At 41.4% G+C, this 14,985-nt stretch overlaps 1 protein-coding gene across 1 annotated transcript in view; it reads left to right on the top strand.

The window, feature by feature from the left end:
• The window catches only part of LOC139735067 (uncharacterized), a 33,084-nt gene that overhangs the window by 3,312 nt on the left and 14,787 nt on the right, over positions 1 to 14,985 (top strand). Inside the window, exons 4-6 of the mRNA XM_071645843.1 lie at positions 1,033 to 1,111; positions 3,606 to 3,802; positions 5,909 to 6,119. Coding sequence (XP_071501944.1) covers positions 1,033 to 1,111; positions 3,606 to 3,802; positions 5,909 to 6,119 — 487 coding nt within the window. The remainder of the gene's footprint in view (positions 1 to 1,032; positions 1,112 to 3,605; positions 3,803 to 5,908; positions 6,120 to 14,985) is intronic.

The raw sequence follows: 14,985 nt of genomic DNA, 5'->3' as shown, positions 1-14,985 counted from the left end.
TTGTGCAAAGTGGCCTTTGTGTTTCTACTGGACAAGCCCTGGTTCAGTACGTCTTCATAGGAGTCTGAGCTGCTGGAGCAGGGGTATTAATCATCTTCAGTGATAGTTCTAGTTACAAATGAAACAACAGAAATGTTTCAAGACAATTTTTAGACATTTCAGTAGTACAAGAGTCACAAGCAAAGATTGGAAGGTTTGCTCCACCAGTTTAGAGGCACAAAGAGAGGGAATTAATGCTGTACTTGATATGAGTATGAGCATCAGGGCCCTATTTCATAAAAGATGTTAGGATACCAAGTGACTCTGGCTGGAATGGCAACTTCCCATAGCAACAGCCAATCAGGAAACTGAGTTCTTGTCATTACCATGACAATTGCCATTCTGTTTAATGCACTTAAACAAAATATACATATATCCATGCATTACTGCACAATGTAATGTGAGAATTTGCCATGGGGTCAAAGGTTCTTGGAAATGTTAAAATGCCAGTTTTTCTCCATAATTTGTAAATAGCTCAAAGTGTTGTCATGAAGATGGATGTTACCCATTTGTGATTATTTGAAGAATTGTGAGCAGTGGGGTCAAAGGGCAAGGGTCAAAGATCAAGTGAAAATGCACAAATATGCAAATAATTGCTCTCTTGAATTTAGCTTTATTCAGCCATTTATCCAAATGAAACCTAGTTCAAGGAACACTCAACACATTTGTGACAAACATGACATTTTAATTTTTTGCCAATCATGCGAACTATCGTGTCACACTGTCAAAACGTAGTCTAGACCTATTGGCAGAACTATGTCATGTGGTGGAGGCATTTGCAATATTTTGCACTGTTTCATGCCAAATTACTGCAAGATTCATGGAAAATGTTTTTATTCCAACTGAAATGTGCCTTTTCAGCCATCAGAATAAGTCAGTTCAGAGTTAGCTCATGTGCACATTTGTACAAGTGGCCTTTTTCTCAATTGGTTTTCTTAGTTGACATGAAGAAGTTGCTTCATGTGTTGTTGTTTTTTTGGTTCTATTTTCCAGTCACAAGAAGCAGTATCCAAAGCCAGAAGTATACTGGAATTCACAGAAGACTACTTCTCAGTACCAAGACAGTTGATAGGTAAGAGTGTGTTTGTAATCTTGAAGAAAGAGCAAGGGGATATATTTTCATAAATATCTAGCAACTTTTTTGAAAATTTGTATTTACTAATTCTCTTGTGGATGGTGAAACTTTACACTGAAGGGGGGAATTCCCTTTGAAAGATATTTTGATGTTTTGATGTACAACATACACTGCAGCAATTAGCAAGGCAGATGGAGACACTTTGTAGGTAGATTTTATTTTAGAGTAATATTCCTGTCTCATCCTCATTAAGAGCAGCAATTCATACCTGAAATATATGGACAAGAAATCAAGCAAGAGCTTTCTACTTGGAATGCACAGACCTTTTTGAGGCTCATAGTTGAGGCAGATGGAGACAAATTGGGGGAAAAAATTGTCACAGTACCATGCTTCATAAAATCTAAAAAAAAACTGATTTCTAAGACCCCGTTTACAGTGAGTGAAAGGGCACTGTAAACATGCAAAAGGCCAAATGCGGTACCAAAATCGGCCGTGCATTTGGCCACGTTCTGGAGGTAGTCTCGGCCTTTTCTCACTGTAAACGCAAACTGGGCCAAATGCAGTGACTTTACCAAATTTAGTCTGGCTTCCAGACCCACTGCCCGTACTATTTTGCTATTCGGGATATTAACCCCTTCATCGTCGGAAACGTGTAGTTTAAGGTGGTTTTGTCCTGCATAGGCCTTTGCCTTCGGCAAAGGCAGCAACTTCGTCGCAGGGCGGCGACTTCGTTGCCGCGGAGTCCAGTTGGCAAAAGGTCTGGAAACCAGACTATACCATATTGCGACCGGCACCCTTCCAATAATAGTGTTTGTTTACAAGCAGAGCGTCACTATGACAAAATATTGAAAGGTTTGAATTCAAAGCCCGGGCCGAGCCCGGCACTGTAAACGGACAAAATTGCGGGGCCAAGTACCGCTCGGCCCGGCCCTGCACTGTAAACGGGGTCTAAGTAGTGTAGGCTTTCAAATGCAGACATGATATAGTAAAGACTTCAAATTCACACTTTGTGGTTTCATGTTTTGCAGCAAAATCACTGTTTATGACAGTTTTCTTGGCTTTTTTGACAGGGTTAAATGGTGATGCTAAATTTATTGTTGTGGACACATCCAGATAAGTTAATATATCTCCGAGAAATTGTAAAAGTTTCACATGGTCTACCAATGAGATTGTCACAAAAACCCAAAAACATTGCTTATGATAATCTTGGTCCCATAATAGCTGCGTTCACACATACAAAATAGTGGAATAACGATCGCGATCCAAATCTCAAAGATTTTTTGCAAGCATCCACATGGACAGAAATATCCTGCATATTGCCAATCGTGATAATTTGCCAACGTATCTGCCCACGCATGAAATCTGCCAAACTGGCGCACACAGTGTGCTTCTCTTTTTTGCCCTTTTGTTCTTGGGCGTCACTGTGGTGTGGTGCGCGTGCTGTTGTGATGTGCTCTTTGAGTGTTGGGATATAAAGTCTCAAGATTATCTGCTCCTGCATTCATACGGTCACTGCATGGCAAATTATCGCGATTATTCAGAAATAAGCACAAGATTCCTGGGATTTGCATTGCGATGCTGATCGCAATAATGATCAGGATTTTTTTGTCCGCACGGGCAAATATGTTGAGATTTCAGTTGCGATGCAAAATCTCAAGATTTTGTATCCCTCTAGTTCGCCTATGTGTGAATCCCACTTTTGATATGAACATGACTTGTGTTTCTAGCTCACCTGAGCCATATGGCTGAAGTAAGCTATTGCGATTGTTCACTGTTTGGCATCTGTTATGCATAAACATTTTATTTTTTTTTTTATAATTAATTTTTATCGGTGCTTCAATTTATCTTTCCATCGATGTTCTCTTCCAGAGGGGCCCACATTCTACAAGCTCTGTCTTTTTAGTGGGTCCCTCCATTTTTCGCACTTCACGCAAGGTTATACATGTACTTTGTTTAGACCACTTCTGTTTCTTTTTTTACTACAATGTATAGTAACTATAAGGCTCCGCAATTATTGTATAGTCTTTTCATTCTACAATGTTCTTTTTACCTTATTCTCTGCTATCAAAGGAAGTTAAATATATATGTTTTGTCGAAAAATGAAATGAACTTTGACATTGAATTAGAAAGAAAGAAAAAGAAACAGAACAATGTATGCAGTATGTCATGGCACTTTAAAAACAAATGAAAAGATAAAAATATATACATGATCCAACATGATAACAGGGAAGAAAATAGGAAATCACAAGCAAACACATACCAGATAAAAAACACAATTTTTGTGAACGTTATGGATTGCAGTGTGTGGTCCTTGGTTGCCACTTGGAAGACTTCTATTTTGATCATGAATACCTGTTATTTGAAGTCAGTTAGACAGGTGGGTAAAAGTTTTGTGTGGAAACACAAGAAACTCCTGAATCCATTAAGTTCTTGTTTTTATTGTAATCATATTATGTTCTGCACAGAGAGTTTATTGTATGTGTCTCTACAGGTAAGGTGATAGGTAAGAATGGACGTGTCATCCAGGAGATAGTAGACAAGTCAGGAGTGGTGCGAGTCAAAATCAAAGGTGACAATGAAAGGGGTCAGATGGAGGATGATGAGGTGGTGCCCTTCCTCTTTGTGGGCACTAAAGACAGCATTGGAAATGCCAAGGTCCTCCTCAAATACCATTTAGCACATCTCAAGGTCAGTTGCTTTGTTTCTCTTTCAGTATTTGCAAGATAAGAGACTATAAGCACAACACCAAAAACTTACCTTGTACACTCTTTGGAAGGATGTGCAAGTATATGGAAGTATTGTCTTTAGCGTGGATGTACAAGATGAAGAAGTGTTGTTTTGATATGAAAAATAGGAATGAGCCAGATTTCTTTCTAATGTACGCTTCAGTTTGGAGAGTAGAAAGAGAAACACAAAGATGAATGTTCAAAAAAAATAAAAGCTGTGACAAAAAGGAGAGTAAACGGAATGGTGATAGGGATGGGTACTTAGGTATATCCACACTAGGCCTGTTGTCAACACTTCTTTATGCCTCTCAGGAACAGCTGAACTGATGCAAAAGTCAATAAATGCTTTTCAGAGTCAAACAGGTGCAGTATACATAAATTCAAACATGCATACAGCTCTCTTTATAAATCACAAGTACCTTGACAGCACTTATCTTATGGTGCAGATTTATTGTGTATCGCTGTGTATTGCTATTACGTCATCAAGGGTTTCATACATCTAGATCTTTTTCAGTCTCCATATTTTCACATTTCTTTTGCCAAATAATGGAATGCCTGGGGGAAAAAAGAAAAGAAATATGAAAAGTTTGAAAATCATTTGTCAATTACAAATAAAACATCAGAGACATTTCTTCTTTAGTTGGGTTACATTCAAGCAACTGTCTTGATAATACGTGTGTCTCACATATCTTTACAGCTAAGCCAGATGTCAAATAGGGACAATGCAGATGCATTGCAGAAAGGGAAGTTGGTTTTTGAGAAAAGAAAGTCCATTAAAATAACATTTTGTCACTAGGGAGTTGCTGCTGGCAAGACAAATTCCTGTGGACTTTAGCTAGAGTACAGCATCCATTGCATTCTTCAAATTCCAAAAGTATGACAAGGCACAAGAAGTATACTCTGTTGTCTACCCTGTGTGCTGGTTGGCGTCATATGTCAGTGGAAAGCCCATTGAATTGCCAGATATTGTGCAAATACTTTTTACCTCCCTTTCTCATCCCATACCGAGCATCCTTCAAAGATGGTTGGGAGGTGTGAACAGCTTTGTATTGAAAGAACTTTGTTGTAGTGGCCACAAAGCAATGTGAATTGATACATTCCCTTTGAATTTTGTTGTATAGGTGGATTCTTGGTGTTTTATTTTTGTTGTGTATCAACAGGGCAGTGTGTATTGATATGTTTTGTTTGAGTTTTGTTTTATAAACAAATTCATAATGTTCTATTTTGCTCTGTGTTTAAAGGACAAGTTCACCTTTATAAACATAAGGATTGAGAGAATGTAGCAATATTAGTAGAACACATCATTGAAAGTTTGAGGAAAATCAGACAATCCGTTCAAAAGTTATGAATTTTTAAAATTTTTGTGCAGCAACCGCTGGATGAGAAGACTACTGCAGTGTATGAATTACTTGCGTACAACAATATAAGGAAAATATAAAGAGAATTTCACAAAATTCCATCTTTTGAAAAAAGTACACATTCCCCTGACTCGTTACCGACAAATGTTATGGGCAATATTATTCCCCCTGCCTTTAGAAAGAGGCAAGTCAAGAGCTCTTTTATTATGCGAAAAAAGTGAAAATATGTTGAATTTTCTTTTACATTTTCTTTATACTGTTGTACGCATATGACTCACAAGCTGTAGTAGTCTCCTCATCCAGCGGTTCCAACACAAAAATGTTAAAAATTCATAACTTTTGCATCGATTGTCCAATTTTCCTCAAACTTTCACTGATGTGTTCTACTAATATTGTTGCATTCTCTCAATCCTTATGTTTATGAAGGTGAACTTGTCCTTTAAATGGAAATTGTAATGATTCTCGATTCTTCAACTTATTTCTATAATAAGGGATTGGAAAAGTACAAGTATCTGTGTTTTTATATCCTATATGCTTATGATGTTGTGTCTCATACTCAGTTAACATCGACATTGCACACACAAATCTGTGATATACACAATATACACGTGTACACCCACGATTCTAGATGTATGCACCCACAAAATGATAACATTTTGTGCATTGTAAGTGGCAATGTTGGATTAATTATCTATATTTTTGAATGATAGGACATGGAAGATCTCCGCATCCAGAGGTTACAAATAGATGAACAGCTGAGGTCCATGGGCCACCCCTCGGGGCCATACCCACCCCCTATGAGAGAAAGGAGGGGAGAGAGGGGCTATGGGTCAGACCAATCAGAGGAGTTTGGAGGCTTTCGAGGCCGGGGAAGGGGAATGCCTGGAAGGGGACGAGGTGGAAGGGGACGCTCATTTGCAGGTGGGTGTTGATGTCCATGTGACAATGTTTTGTGGACTGAATCAATTAGCTCTGTATTTTCTCTTGTTTCAATGTCCAGTTGCCTTTCATTTCATGTCATTTTTTTTTTCATGTTTACCTATTTGTGTGGAATAATTTTAGTGCTGTCAAAAGCAAGCTAATTATCATTGATTTTTCAGGTGTGTGCCGGACAAGCATTTTTTTCTCTTGATAATTATTTGTGTGGCTATTAGCCACTTCAGTATTCATGTTGTAGACATCCGTGAAGTTATAAATCTGTCATAGTGCGTGTCATTTCAAATGGGATAATCATGTAATATTGAATTACATGTAACCACCAAGAATATGTGTCAATATAAATATCTGATACTTAATTATGGTCAGTTAAGAATAATTTTGATTTTTGATGGGAAGGGCCAAGTGGCCATATATCATATATTCAAAGATAAATTCCTTGGAAAATTTATAACATTGTAGTTTCGACCACAGTGATATTTGTAACGACCGTCGATCACACCACACACACTTCCCCATACCTCACTAGTCAGAACATGCACAACACGCTGTCTACAATTTTTCATGGGACTGATACACAATGATTCTTCAATTCAGATCAAATTAACGTCACTATCTCAATTCTTTATTGATCACCAGTTATGCATGCCAAGTTACCAAATCATCACTTGTTATACAAAGTAGATTCGTGTAGATTTATGCTGATCAGTACTGCAGAATCTCTGTATCATTTGTGTGTCCGCGCCTGTCACCAAGCAGCCTCTGAGCATAGGAGGCAGCAAACCACCAACTAGTCTAGCGGGCGACGTATTTTTAGCCTAAATCTGTGATTGGCAGTCAATAGAGGGCGCGACGATGTGGAAGTCAAGTTGACTAAAAATACGTCTAGTAAGAAACCTCCGAATAGAGGCGTGGAACCGGGTGTGGCAAGACAGTTGTCAGTCGTCAACTCTCGAAGTTTTATTGGCTGAGCATCGGATGTCAATCAAAACACGTCGCAGAGTCTGAAGAAATGCTAGTCTACTCTCCTATAATAGGTATAATAATCTTTCAATAAAAATACAGTTTGCCTGTCTCTTTCAGCTTACTACAGTATTTTTTCACTCTTCTCCATTCTTTTTGAGGTGTATTACGTCTTACCTTACTTCAAATAGAAAAGAATGATAGCAATCAGAGCAACAGACTTCAGTTGTAAATCTATGAGGGTTTTGCACGTGGAAACTACGCCCAAATTACTGCCGAATGCAAACCTTCAATTATTGGAGTAAAGTCTACTTGATATTTACTTTAATTGTACGTTTCGGAAATGTATTTGATATCATTACTCCCCTTTATTATTTTTAACCATGAGTTACTATATATTTTGTGTTAAACTTTGCATGATATTTGCTTAACATCAATAAAGCTGCCGTCAAGACATCAATCTCTATATCGGAGCACCGTATACTTTAAACAGGCATTTTCTGTCGTGTTCCGCGTGATCACACGGTCACGGAAGAACTCGTCCACAGTAACATGGGCGTCCAAGGGGAAAACAAAGAGGAGCTGCGACACAAAAAGATTCCTGCAAAGCCAAAGGCACCGGTGAAATATGGTGCATTCTTTGCCATCATGAAATTACGAGATGCCATCTATGTGATCCTGGCAACAAGTAATGAGAAACCGATTTAATCTGATTCACATTTCATTACAAATGCAAATGAGGACATCTTTCTGACCATTCCGAATGCATGCCAATGCAGAAAATTAAGCTACTAGTAACCAATGTGGCTTATGCATACACACACACGCAAAGGAAGAAAAAAAAAGCACGACCTACCTACGAAACTGAAGCATAACACGCACGATATGTGACCATGGCCAAAACGCCGGAAAAGACAAGTGATGGTCATTTTTTATCCAATTTCATGGTTGTCAAATCAAACATCCACGAATAATTTTTATACATGCTTATATAGTTGGTAGCTCATGGTAATTCCTATATCCTATTTTCCTGGTTTTCATATCTCAGAAAGTGCTTCGAGGGACGTTATACATTGGTTGAAAAGTTAAAGTTATATTTCCAGGTGTACAGCAGGTCAACGTGGCATCACAAAGTATAGACATTAGGTAAATGTTTGGAAATGCGCGAGCGCCAGCAGTATTTTTTTGTATTTTTGTTGAAAGTGTGAAATATGACTAGGAAGTATAGGCGTAAATGGGTAAAACATACTCTTTAGATATGGATGCACCTCGAGTGAGCATGAGGATATCTGAATTGGAATTTTCAAAATTGTTGCTATGAATGCAGTGACGAACGATTTCAGATAGAAGCTTCGCTTGCATGTGGAGATTCACCATTCTCACTCCATAGAAGATGTTAAACACGATACCGCTTTTACGCTTCGCGAAAGACCCTGTTCTCTTTTATCAGCACACTGTAATAGTTTTCTTATCAAGCTTTATCCATCATGATTTTCTGCATCTATTCAACCAAATATCTGTATAAATAACTTGCTTTAGTGGCTAGCGCATGAAAGCCAGAATTTTCATTGCTTTGATATACGTTTGCCTGAAAAAAGACACTTTTCACAATGTCCAATTCAGCTGACAAAGAAAGTGACTTTATCGAATGGCGAAACATGGAAATGTGATCCTCTATAAAGCTATAGATTCTGTCCAGCGACACATACATCATCACCAGTCATGATGGAAGTGCCTCAATAGAGTAATAACTTATCGAATAATATCGAATAATAGGATATGAAGTGAAACCTTGCATTCTATATGTGTGCAAGTAGGCAGACAACTTATGTCAACGACTACTAGTAGGCCCTACTGTAAAACATGCTGTCATCCATGGTTTACAACTGCATGTCTGATGCATTTGAGTTATGAGAGTTGGAAGGGGCTGATCTATGATTTGGGCCGTATTTCAAAGGGGATTATCAGCACATACACGAATGCTTTATTTTTGACGTTTTTAGTTTGTGTATGTTTGTCATTATATATACTTGTCCTTGTGTGTGTCAATGCGTGTGTGTGCACGTGTGTAGGCATGAATACGTGTGCGTGTTTTCATTCAATTTTTACTGCATAATATCTAACCTTTTAGTTTGTGTATGTTTGTCATTATATATACTTGTCCTTGTGTGTGTCAATGCGTGTGTGTGCACGTGTGTAGGCATGAATACGTGTGCGTGTTTTCATTCAATTTTTACTGCATAATATCTAACCTTTTTATTATTGCTGTCACATCAACGTATTTTGTAACTAAAAGAAGAATATTTCGTTTTCGGAATAACGAACCTGATTTTATTATCAGATTAACGATCCTTGGAATGATGAATCCCAGAAAGGACATGAAGGAACATATCAATCATTTCTGAAATCTTGTCAGAAAATACGAGTGTAATCATTTCTTCTGAAAGGTCGAATCAAGTGAATGTTATTTCAACAACCACGCCTAACCTCTAAACGAGATGTTCCAGGCGAAAATGGTGCAAGACTATTTAGCAGAGCCATGTACACGTGTCACTTCTAGCGATTTGGACATGGACACAACTCTTGCGTGTTGTGCCTCAGTTGCGTAATACGTCTTGTGTGTGTGTGTGTGTGTGTTGGTGTGTGTGTGTGTGCGTGCGTGTTTGTACGTGTATTTTACCACAGTTGTTCGCTTGTTGATGATACTCAATTTAGCCATATTAGTTCATGGGCCAAGACCCGAAAAATGGGTTATTGGTATCACCTGAGGTGGCAAGACCTTTTTGGTGTCATTTTGTTTGTCGGACATAAATATGCTTATCAAGCTATGATAGCATTTCCAAATGAGTAGCTTAGTCATAATAAATGAATTTTTAACCAATTTGGTTTCGTTTTTATATCCCTATACTTCTGAATCGAAACTAAACCGCTATACAAAGAAGAGCACTGCCTTCTGTATGTCCACAGGTGTTCTGTTGTAAACGCGGTGCGCTTAGTCTTTATTCAAGGCAGCGAAGGGAATATCCAAGGGTTATGATGTCCACAGCTGTCACGCGGTGCGCTTAGTCTTTATCTAGACCAATGTAGCGTTATCATATCTAAACTTAATAATAAAAGGGATTATCTATATTGTTTTTATACAACCCTCTCAACAAATACATCAATTTTAAACAAAAATCACTCTGTTCATTTACAACATTATTTGAAGAGTTTGTTTGCAAAAACCGATAAGTCCATTTTTGAAGATTTTTAAGTACGGTTTCGGTCATAAAGTACAAAATAATACTTTTTAAACGATATATTGGTCACTTCATGTAAAGGCACATTTTTGAAGTTATGGTCAAAAGAAGCAAAAATTTTCTAATTATTCTCTTTATTTTTCTTGACCTTTAATCGCAAATATCTCCATTTGGCAAATATGGACTTATCGGTTTTTGCAAACAAACTCTACAAATTTTATTATAATGTATCGTAGTGTACCGGTACATTGTTTTTGCATTATCTTTCATTGTTGGATGGAAATAAAGCGACATTGGCGTGGTATTAGCGTTTTCACTATAGCATTTTCACCGGAAAATGATAAATGATTGGAAAATACGGTAAAATTCACGAGGAATTGCTCTGTTGTTGTTGTTTTTAGATAAAGGGATATACACTGTATTATAAGCTTTGGATATTCCCTTCGCCGTCTTGAATATTAGACTAAGCGCTGTCGACATCATAACCCTTGGATATTCCCTTCGCTGCCTTGAATAAAGACTAAGCGCGCCGCGTTTACAACAGAACACCTATGAACATACAGAAGACAGTGCTCTTCTTTGTATAGCGGTTGGTCTCGATTCAGAAGTATAGGTATATAATAACGAGACCAAATTGGTTTAAAATTCATTTATTATGACTAAGCTACTCATTTGGAAATGCTATCATAGCTTGATAAGCATATCTATGCCCGACAAACAAAATGACACCAAAAAGGTATTGCCACCTCAGGTGGTACCATTATCTGGCCTGGCCCATGGACTATATTGTACATGCAAACAGAATGGTCACAAAGATGTCCTCATTTATATGCATTTGTAATGAAATGTGAATCAGATTGAATCGGTTTATCATTACTTGTTGCCAGGACCACATAGATGGCATCTCGTAATTTCATGATTGCAAAGAATGCACCATATTTCCCCTGAGCTTTTGGCTTTGCAGGAATCTTTTTGTGTCACAGCTCCTCTTTGTTTTCCCCTTGGACGCCCATGTTACCGCGGACGAGTTCTTCCGTGACCGTGTGATCACGCGGAACACGACAGAAAATGCCTGTTTAAAGTCTACGGTGCTCCGATATAGAGATTGATGTCTTGACGGCAGCTTTATTGATGCTAAGCACATATCATACAAAGTTTAATACAAAATATACACTGTATGGTAACTCAAGGTTAAAAATAATAAAGGGGAGTGGTGATATCAAATAAATTTCCGAAACGTACAATTAAAGTAAATATCAAGTAGACTTTACTCCAATAATTGAAGGTTTGCATTCGGCAGTAATTTGGGCGTAGTTTCCACGTGCAAAACCCTCATAGATTTACAACTGAAGTCAGTTTCACTGATTGCCATCATTCTTTTCTATTTGAAGTAAGGTAAGATGTAATACACCTAAAAAAGAATGGAGAAGAGTGAAGAAATACTGTAGTAAGCTGAAAGAGACAGGCAAGCTGTATTTTTATTGAAAGATTATCTGTAGTATACCTAGGAGAGTAGACTAGCATTTCTTCGGGCTCTGCGACATGTTTTGATTGACATCCGATGCTCAGCCAATAAAACTTCGAGAGTTGACGACCGACAACTGTCTTGCCACACCCGGTTCCACGCCTCTATTCGGAGGTTTCTTACTAGACGTATTTTTAGTCAACTTGACTTCCACATCGTCGCGCCCTCTATTGACTGCCAATCACTGATTTAGGTTAAAAATACGTCGCTCGCTAGACTAACCACCAACCTGTTACATTATCAGTGTTTTCTTAAGAGTAACTTATGAGTATGCAGTTTTGTCATGAATGAATGAATGGGTATCATGCTGTGTAATTCAATCTGCACCTGAATAGTCAAACACCCCAAATTTTTTGATTGAATACATTTATTTCTCTCATGTTGTGTTAAGTGTACAGTGTACATGCCATTCCTACATAATGAGCCAGTTCGGGGTTAGCTCATGTACAGATGGGTACAAATGACCTTTCTTCTTTCTCAGTTGATTATTCACTCCACTAGTCTTCAAGCAACAGAATGCATTATCTTGCCCAATGTTGCAATTTATGGAATTCATCAGTCATGTTCAAACAAAGGATAGACCAGGTGACCAGAATGATCCATCAATTTGCACTTTGGAAAGCATCCATTTCACTATTTTGCATTGAATGTAATGACAATCATAATCTACATTCAATACAACTGGCCGCCTGTCTCTCAAAAGTATGCTATTCTTCCGGCTAAGCCGAGAAACCCGAGAGCATATAAGCACAGACAAACCAAAACAAAAACAGTCACTTACTGCGCGCACCCACCGTGCGTACGCAGGCAGCGTGCGGGAGACCGCCATTGAATCATTCTCTTTTACCGCTCGTGACCTGCATAGTGAAGACGTCTGCGGCAACGCTCTCGTTTCAACCTACTACCACGTGCGGTCTGCCAAGTTCCCCCGACCGATAATTACGACTGGGAGAAGCTAAGGTCAGATCCACCCTTTTTCTCGTGGTAGCTTGAAATAACCTACAGTTATTTCGCAGACTTGTTACTTACCTGCTAGTAGAAAAGTACGGCGGTAAATTTCACTTTTGGTTTCTCCGCCGGGCAGGACACCTTAGGATACGAGCGTTTACTCTTACAAGTAATTCTAGACACGCTCACAGTCCTCCCGGCGGCTCTTATTACTTAGGAAATGTTTGAATTTCCCGCCGCCTTAGTTGTTTTTGCTGTCAATGCCGTACCTCGGTTCAGCGTGGACGGGTCTCGGTGCTTTTCCACTCGGCCGTATGGCACACCGCTTGGGCATATTCTACTACATTCATACTCTTATGTAGCCTCGGTTGGACTTTGAAAATTTTTTTTCTGATACTCGGAGCCTCGAACTTAGCTGTCGGGCTCCGCAAATTTTCTCCCCTGTAACCGGGCTTCCCAACCTTGCCCTGCCACCAGCCCAGGGGGCGGGCTTCCCCCCCTCCCCAGTACCCTTTCACATGCCTAATAGTTTCCTACCTAAGGAGATTAAACTGATTTAATTATTACGACTCCTTCTCATGTTCAAATCAAGTTTGGTCGTAATGTTATGAGAACGAATTCTTACTTATTCGGTACAGCGGGTCTTACGCCCCTCGTGTACGCTATTTACATGCACCTATGATGTATATTCTTGTCTTTGACTCACCTTCCCTTACATGGTGGTAAGTATCACGTTCCTTCGTGTTCTCCCCTACAGTCACTCACGATGCCTCCTTGGCGACATCTGCTGCCTTCCCCTCCCCGAGGGCGACTCTCACGCCCGGATCCCACAACACTGTTCGTGTATTCGCGCAGCCCCGTGCAAGACCTGCGCGAGGTGGACGCCTACTGCGTGGGCGGCTAGGGAGGCCTGGCTTTCCACTAGGTCAGCCCCGCCACCTCCCGCCCCCGTGGAGCCATCGGGCTCGCTGGCCGTGCCCCGGCTTGACACGCTACCCCCTCCCGCTCTACCCAAACTCACGTCAGTGTCGGATACCGACCCCGACAAACCGTCTCGCCCCTGGTTACCCTCCGCGCAATCGTGCAAAGACAGCACGCAGGAGGGTATCCGCTCCCGTCTCGCGCCCGCACCGCGCCGTGCAGTAACCGACCTCACGCCTGCTGTGTCTCCTGCTCACTGGCGCCACCCAGTCTTCGAGCGCCTGGGCGCACGCGTGCCGCCCGCTGCGGCCGCTTGTCCGCCACCACTCACGCGGGCCTGCCGCACCGTCGGCCCTGTCCCCCCGCTGAGTTGGCCACGTCCGCCCACGGGTGAATCCATCCTACCGGAATCCATGGAGGGCTCCGACCTGGAGCCCCCCGCCCCATGGGCTAGGAAGCGCAGACGCTCCACTCTCTAGTTCAGGCCCTCGCCGGTCAACACGGCTGGGCTGTTTCGAATGCTCCCCCTTCCCAACCCGGCAGCTGCTGGTGCTCCCAAACCAGCAGCTGCGGACGCTCCCCCGGAGCACTGCCCGCCGCCTGCTCCGGCAGCGCCAGCAGCTAACCCGGGCGCACTCGCTTCTACCGCACGCGCAGTCGCTCCCACTCCTGACCTCAGGGGTGTGTTACCCTTGCCTTCCACTAGCCTCTCTCGCTCATTCGCCCTGACCGCGTCAGCGGACTCCGACTGGTCGTTTTGCGATGGCCGTCTGCTGTCCGTCGCCGACCCCCCACCGGCCTGGAGCCTTCATGCCGCCTTCGCCTCCTCAGAGAGGAAGCAGAGGTGCTCCTCTGGTACCTGGGAGAATTTTACACTGCAGATGTGGCCCCGATGGAACAGGACCAATCTGCCTCCTTTCTGTTCCGCATGCCCCCCTCCCCAGCCACCGGTATCCCTCTCACGGCGGATTTCCGCCAGGAATACAACTGGCTAGTGACGGAGGAGCAGTTCCGTGGGTGTCCTACCGGTCTCCGCTGCGCCTTTCTCTTTCACCCAGCCAATTACGAGCACTATTTCGTGCCAGAACAACTGGCGCCCGACATCTTCACGCTCGGCAATCACGTGGCGGGGGGCAACCCCCGGCGCCCCTTTACGGACGACGACCACCGCTGGGCCCAGATGGCCCTCTTTACCCACTCTACCATGCGACTCACAGTGTATACGGGCGCCCTGGCCAACCTCTCTGCGCAGGCC

Source organism: Diadema antillarum, unplaced genomic scaffold, assembly GCF_040938485.1.
Source record: "Diadema antillarum isolate AM-2024a unplaced genomic scaffold, OU_Dant_1.0 scf00000027, whole genome shotgun sequence".
Classification (NCBI taxonomy): Eukaryota; Metazoa; Echinodermata; class Echinoidea; order Diadematoida; family Diadematidae; genus Diadema; species Diadema antillarum.
Note: the sequence above shows the minus strand (reverse complement) of the source record. Positions and strands in the feature narration are given on the sequence as shown.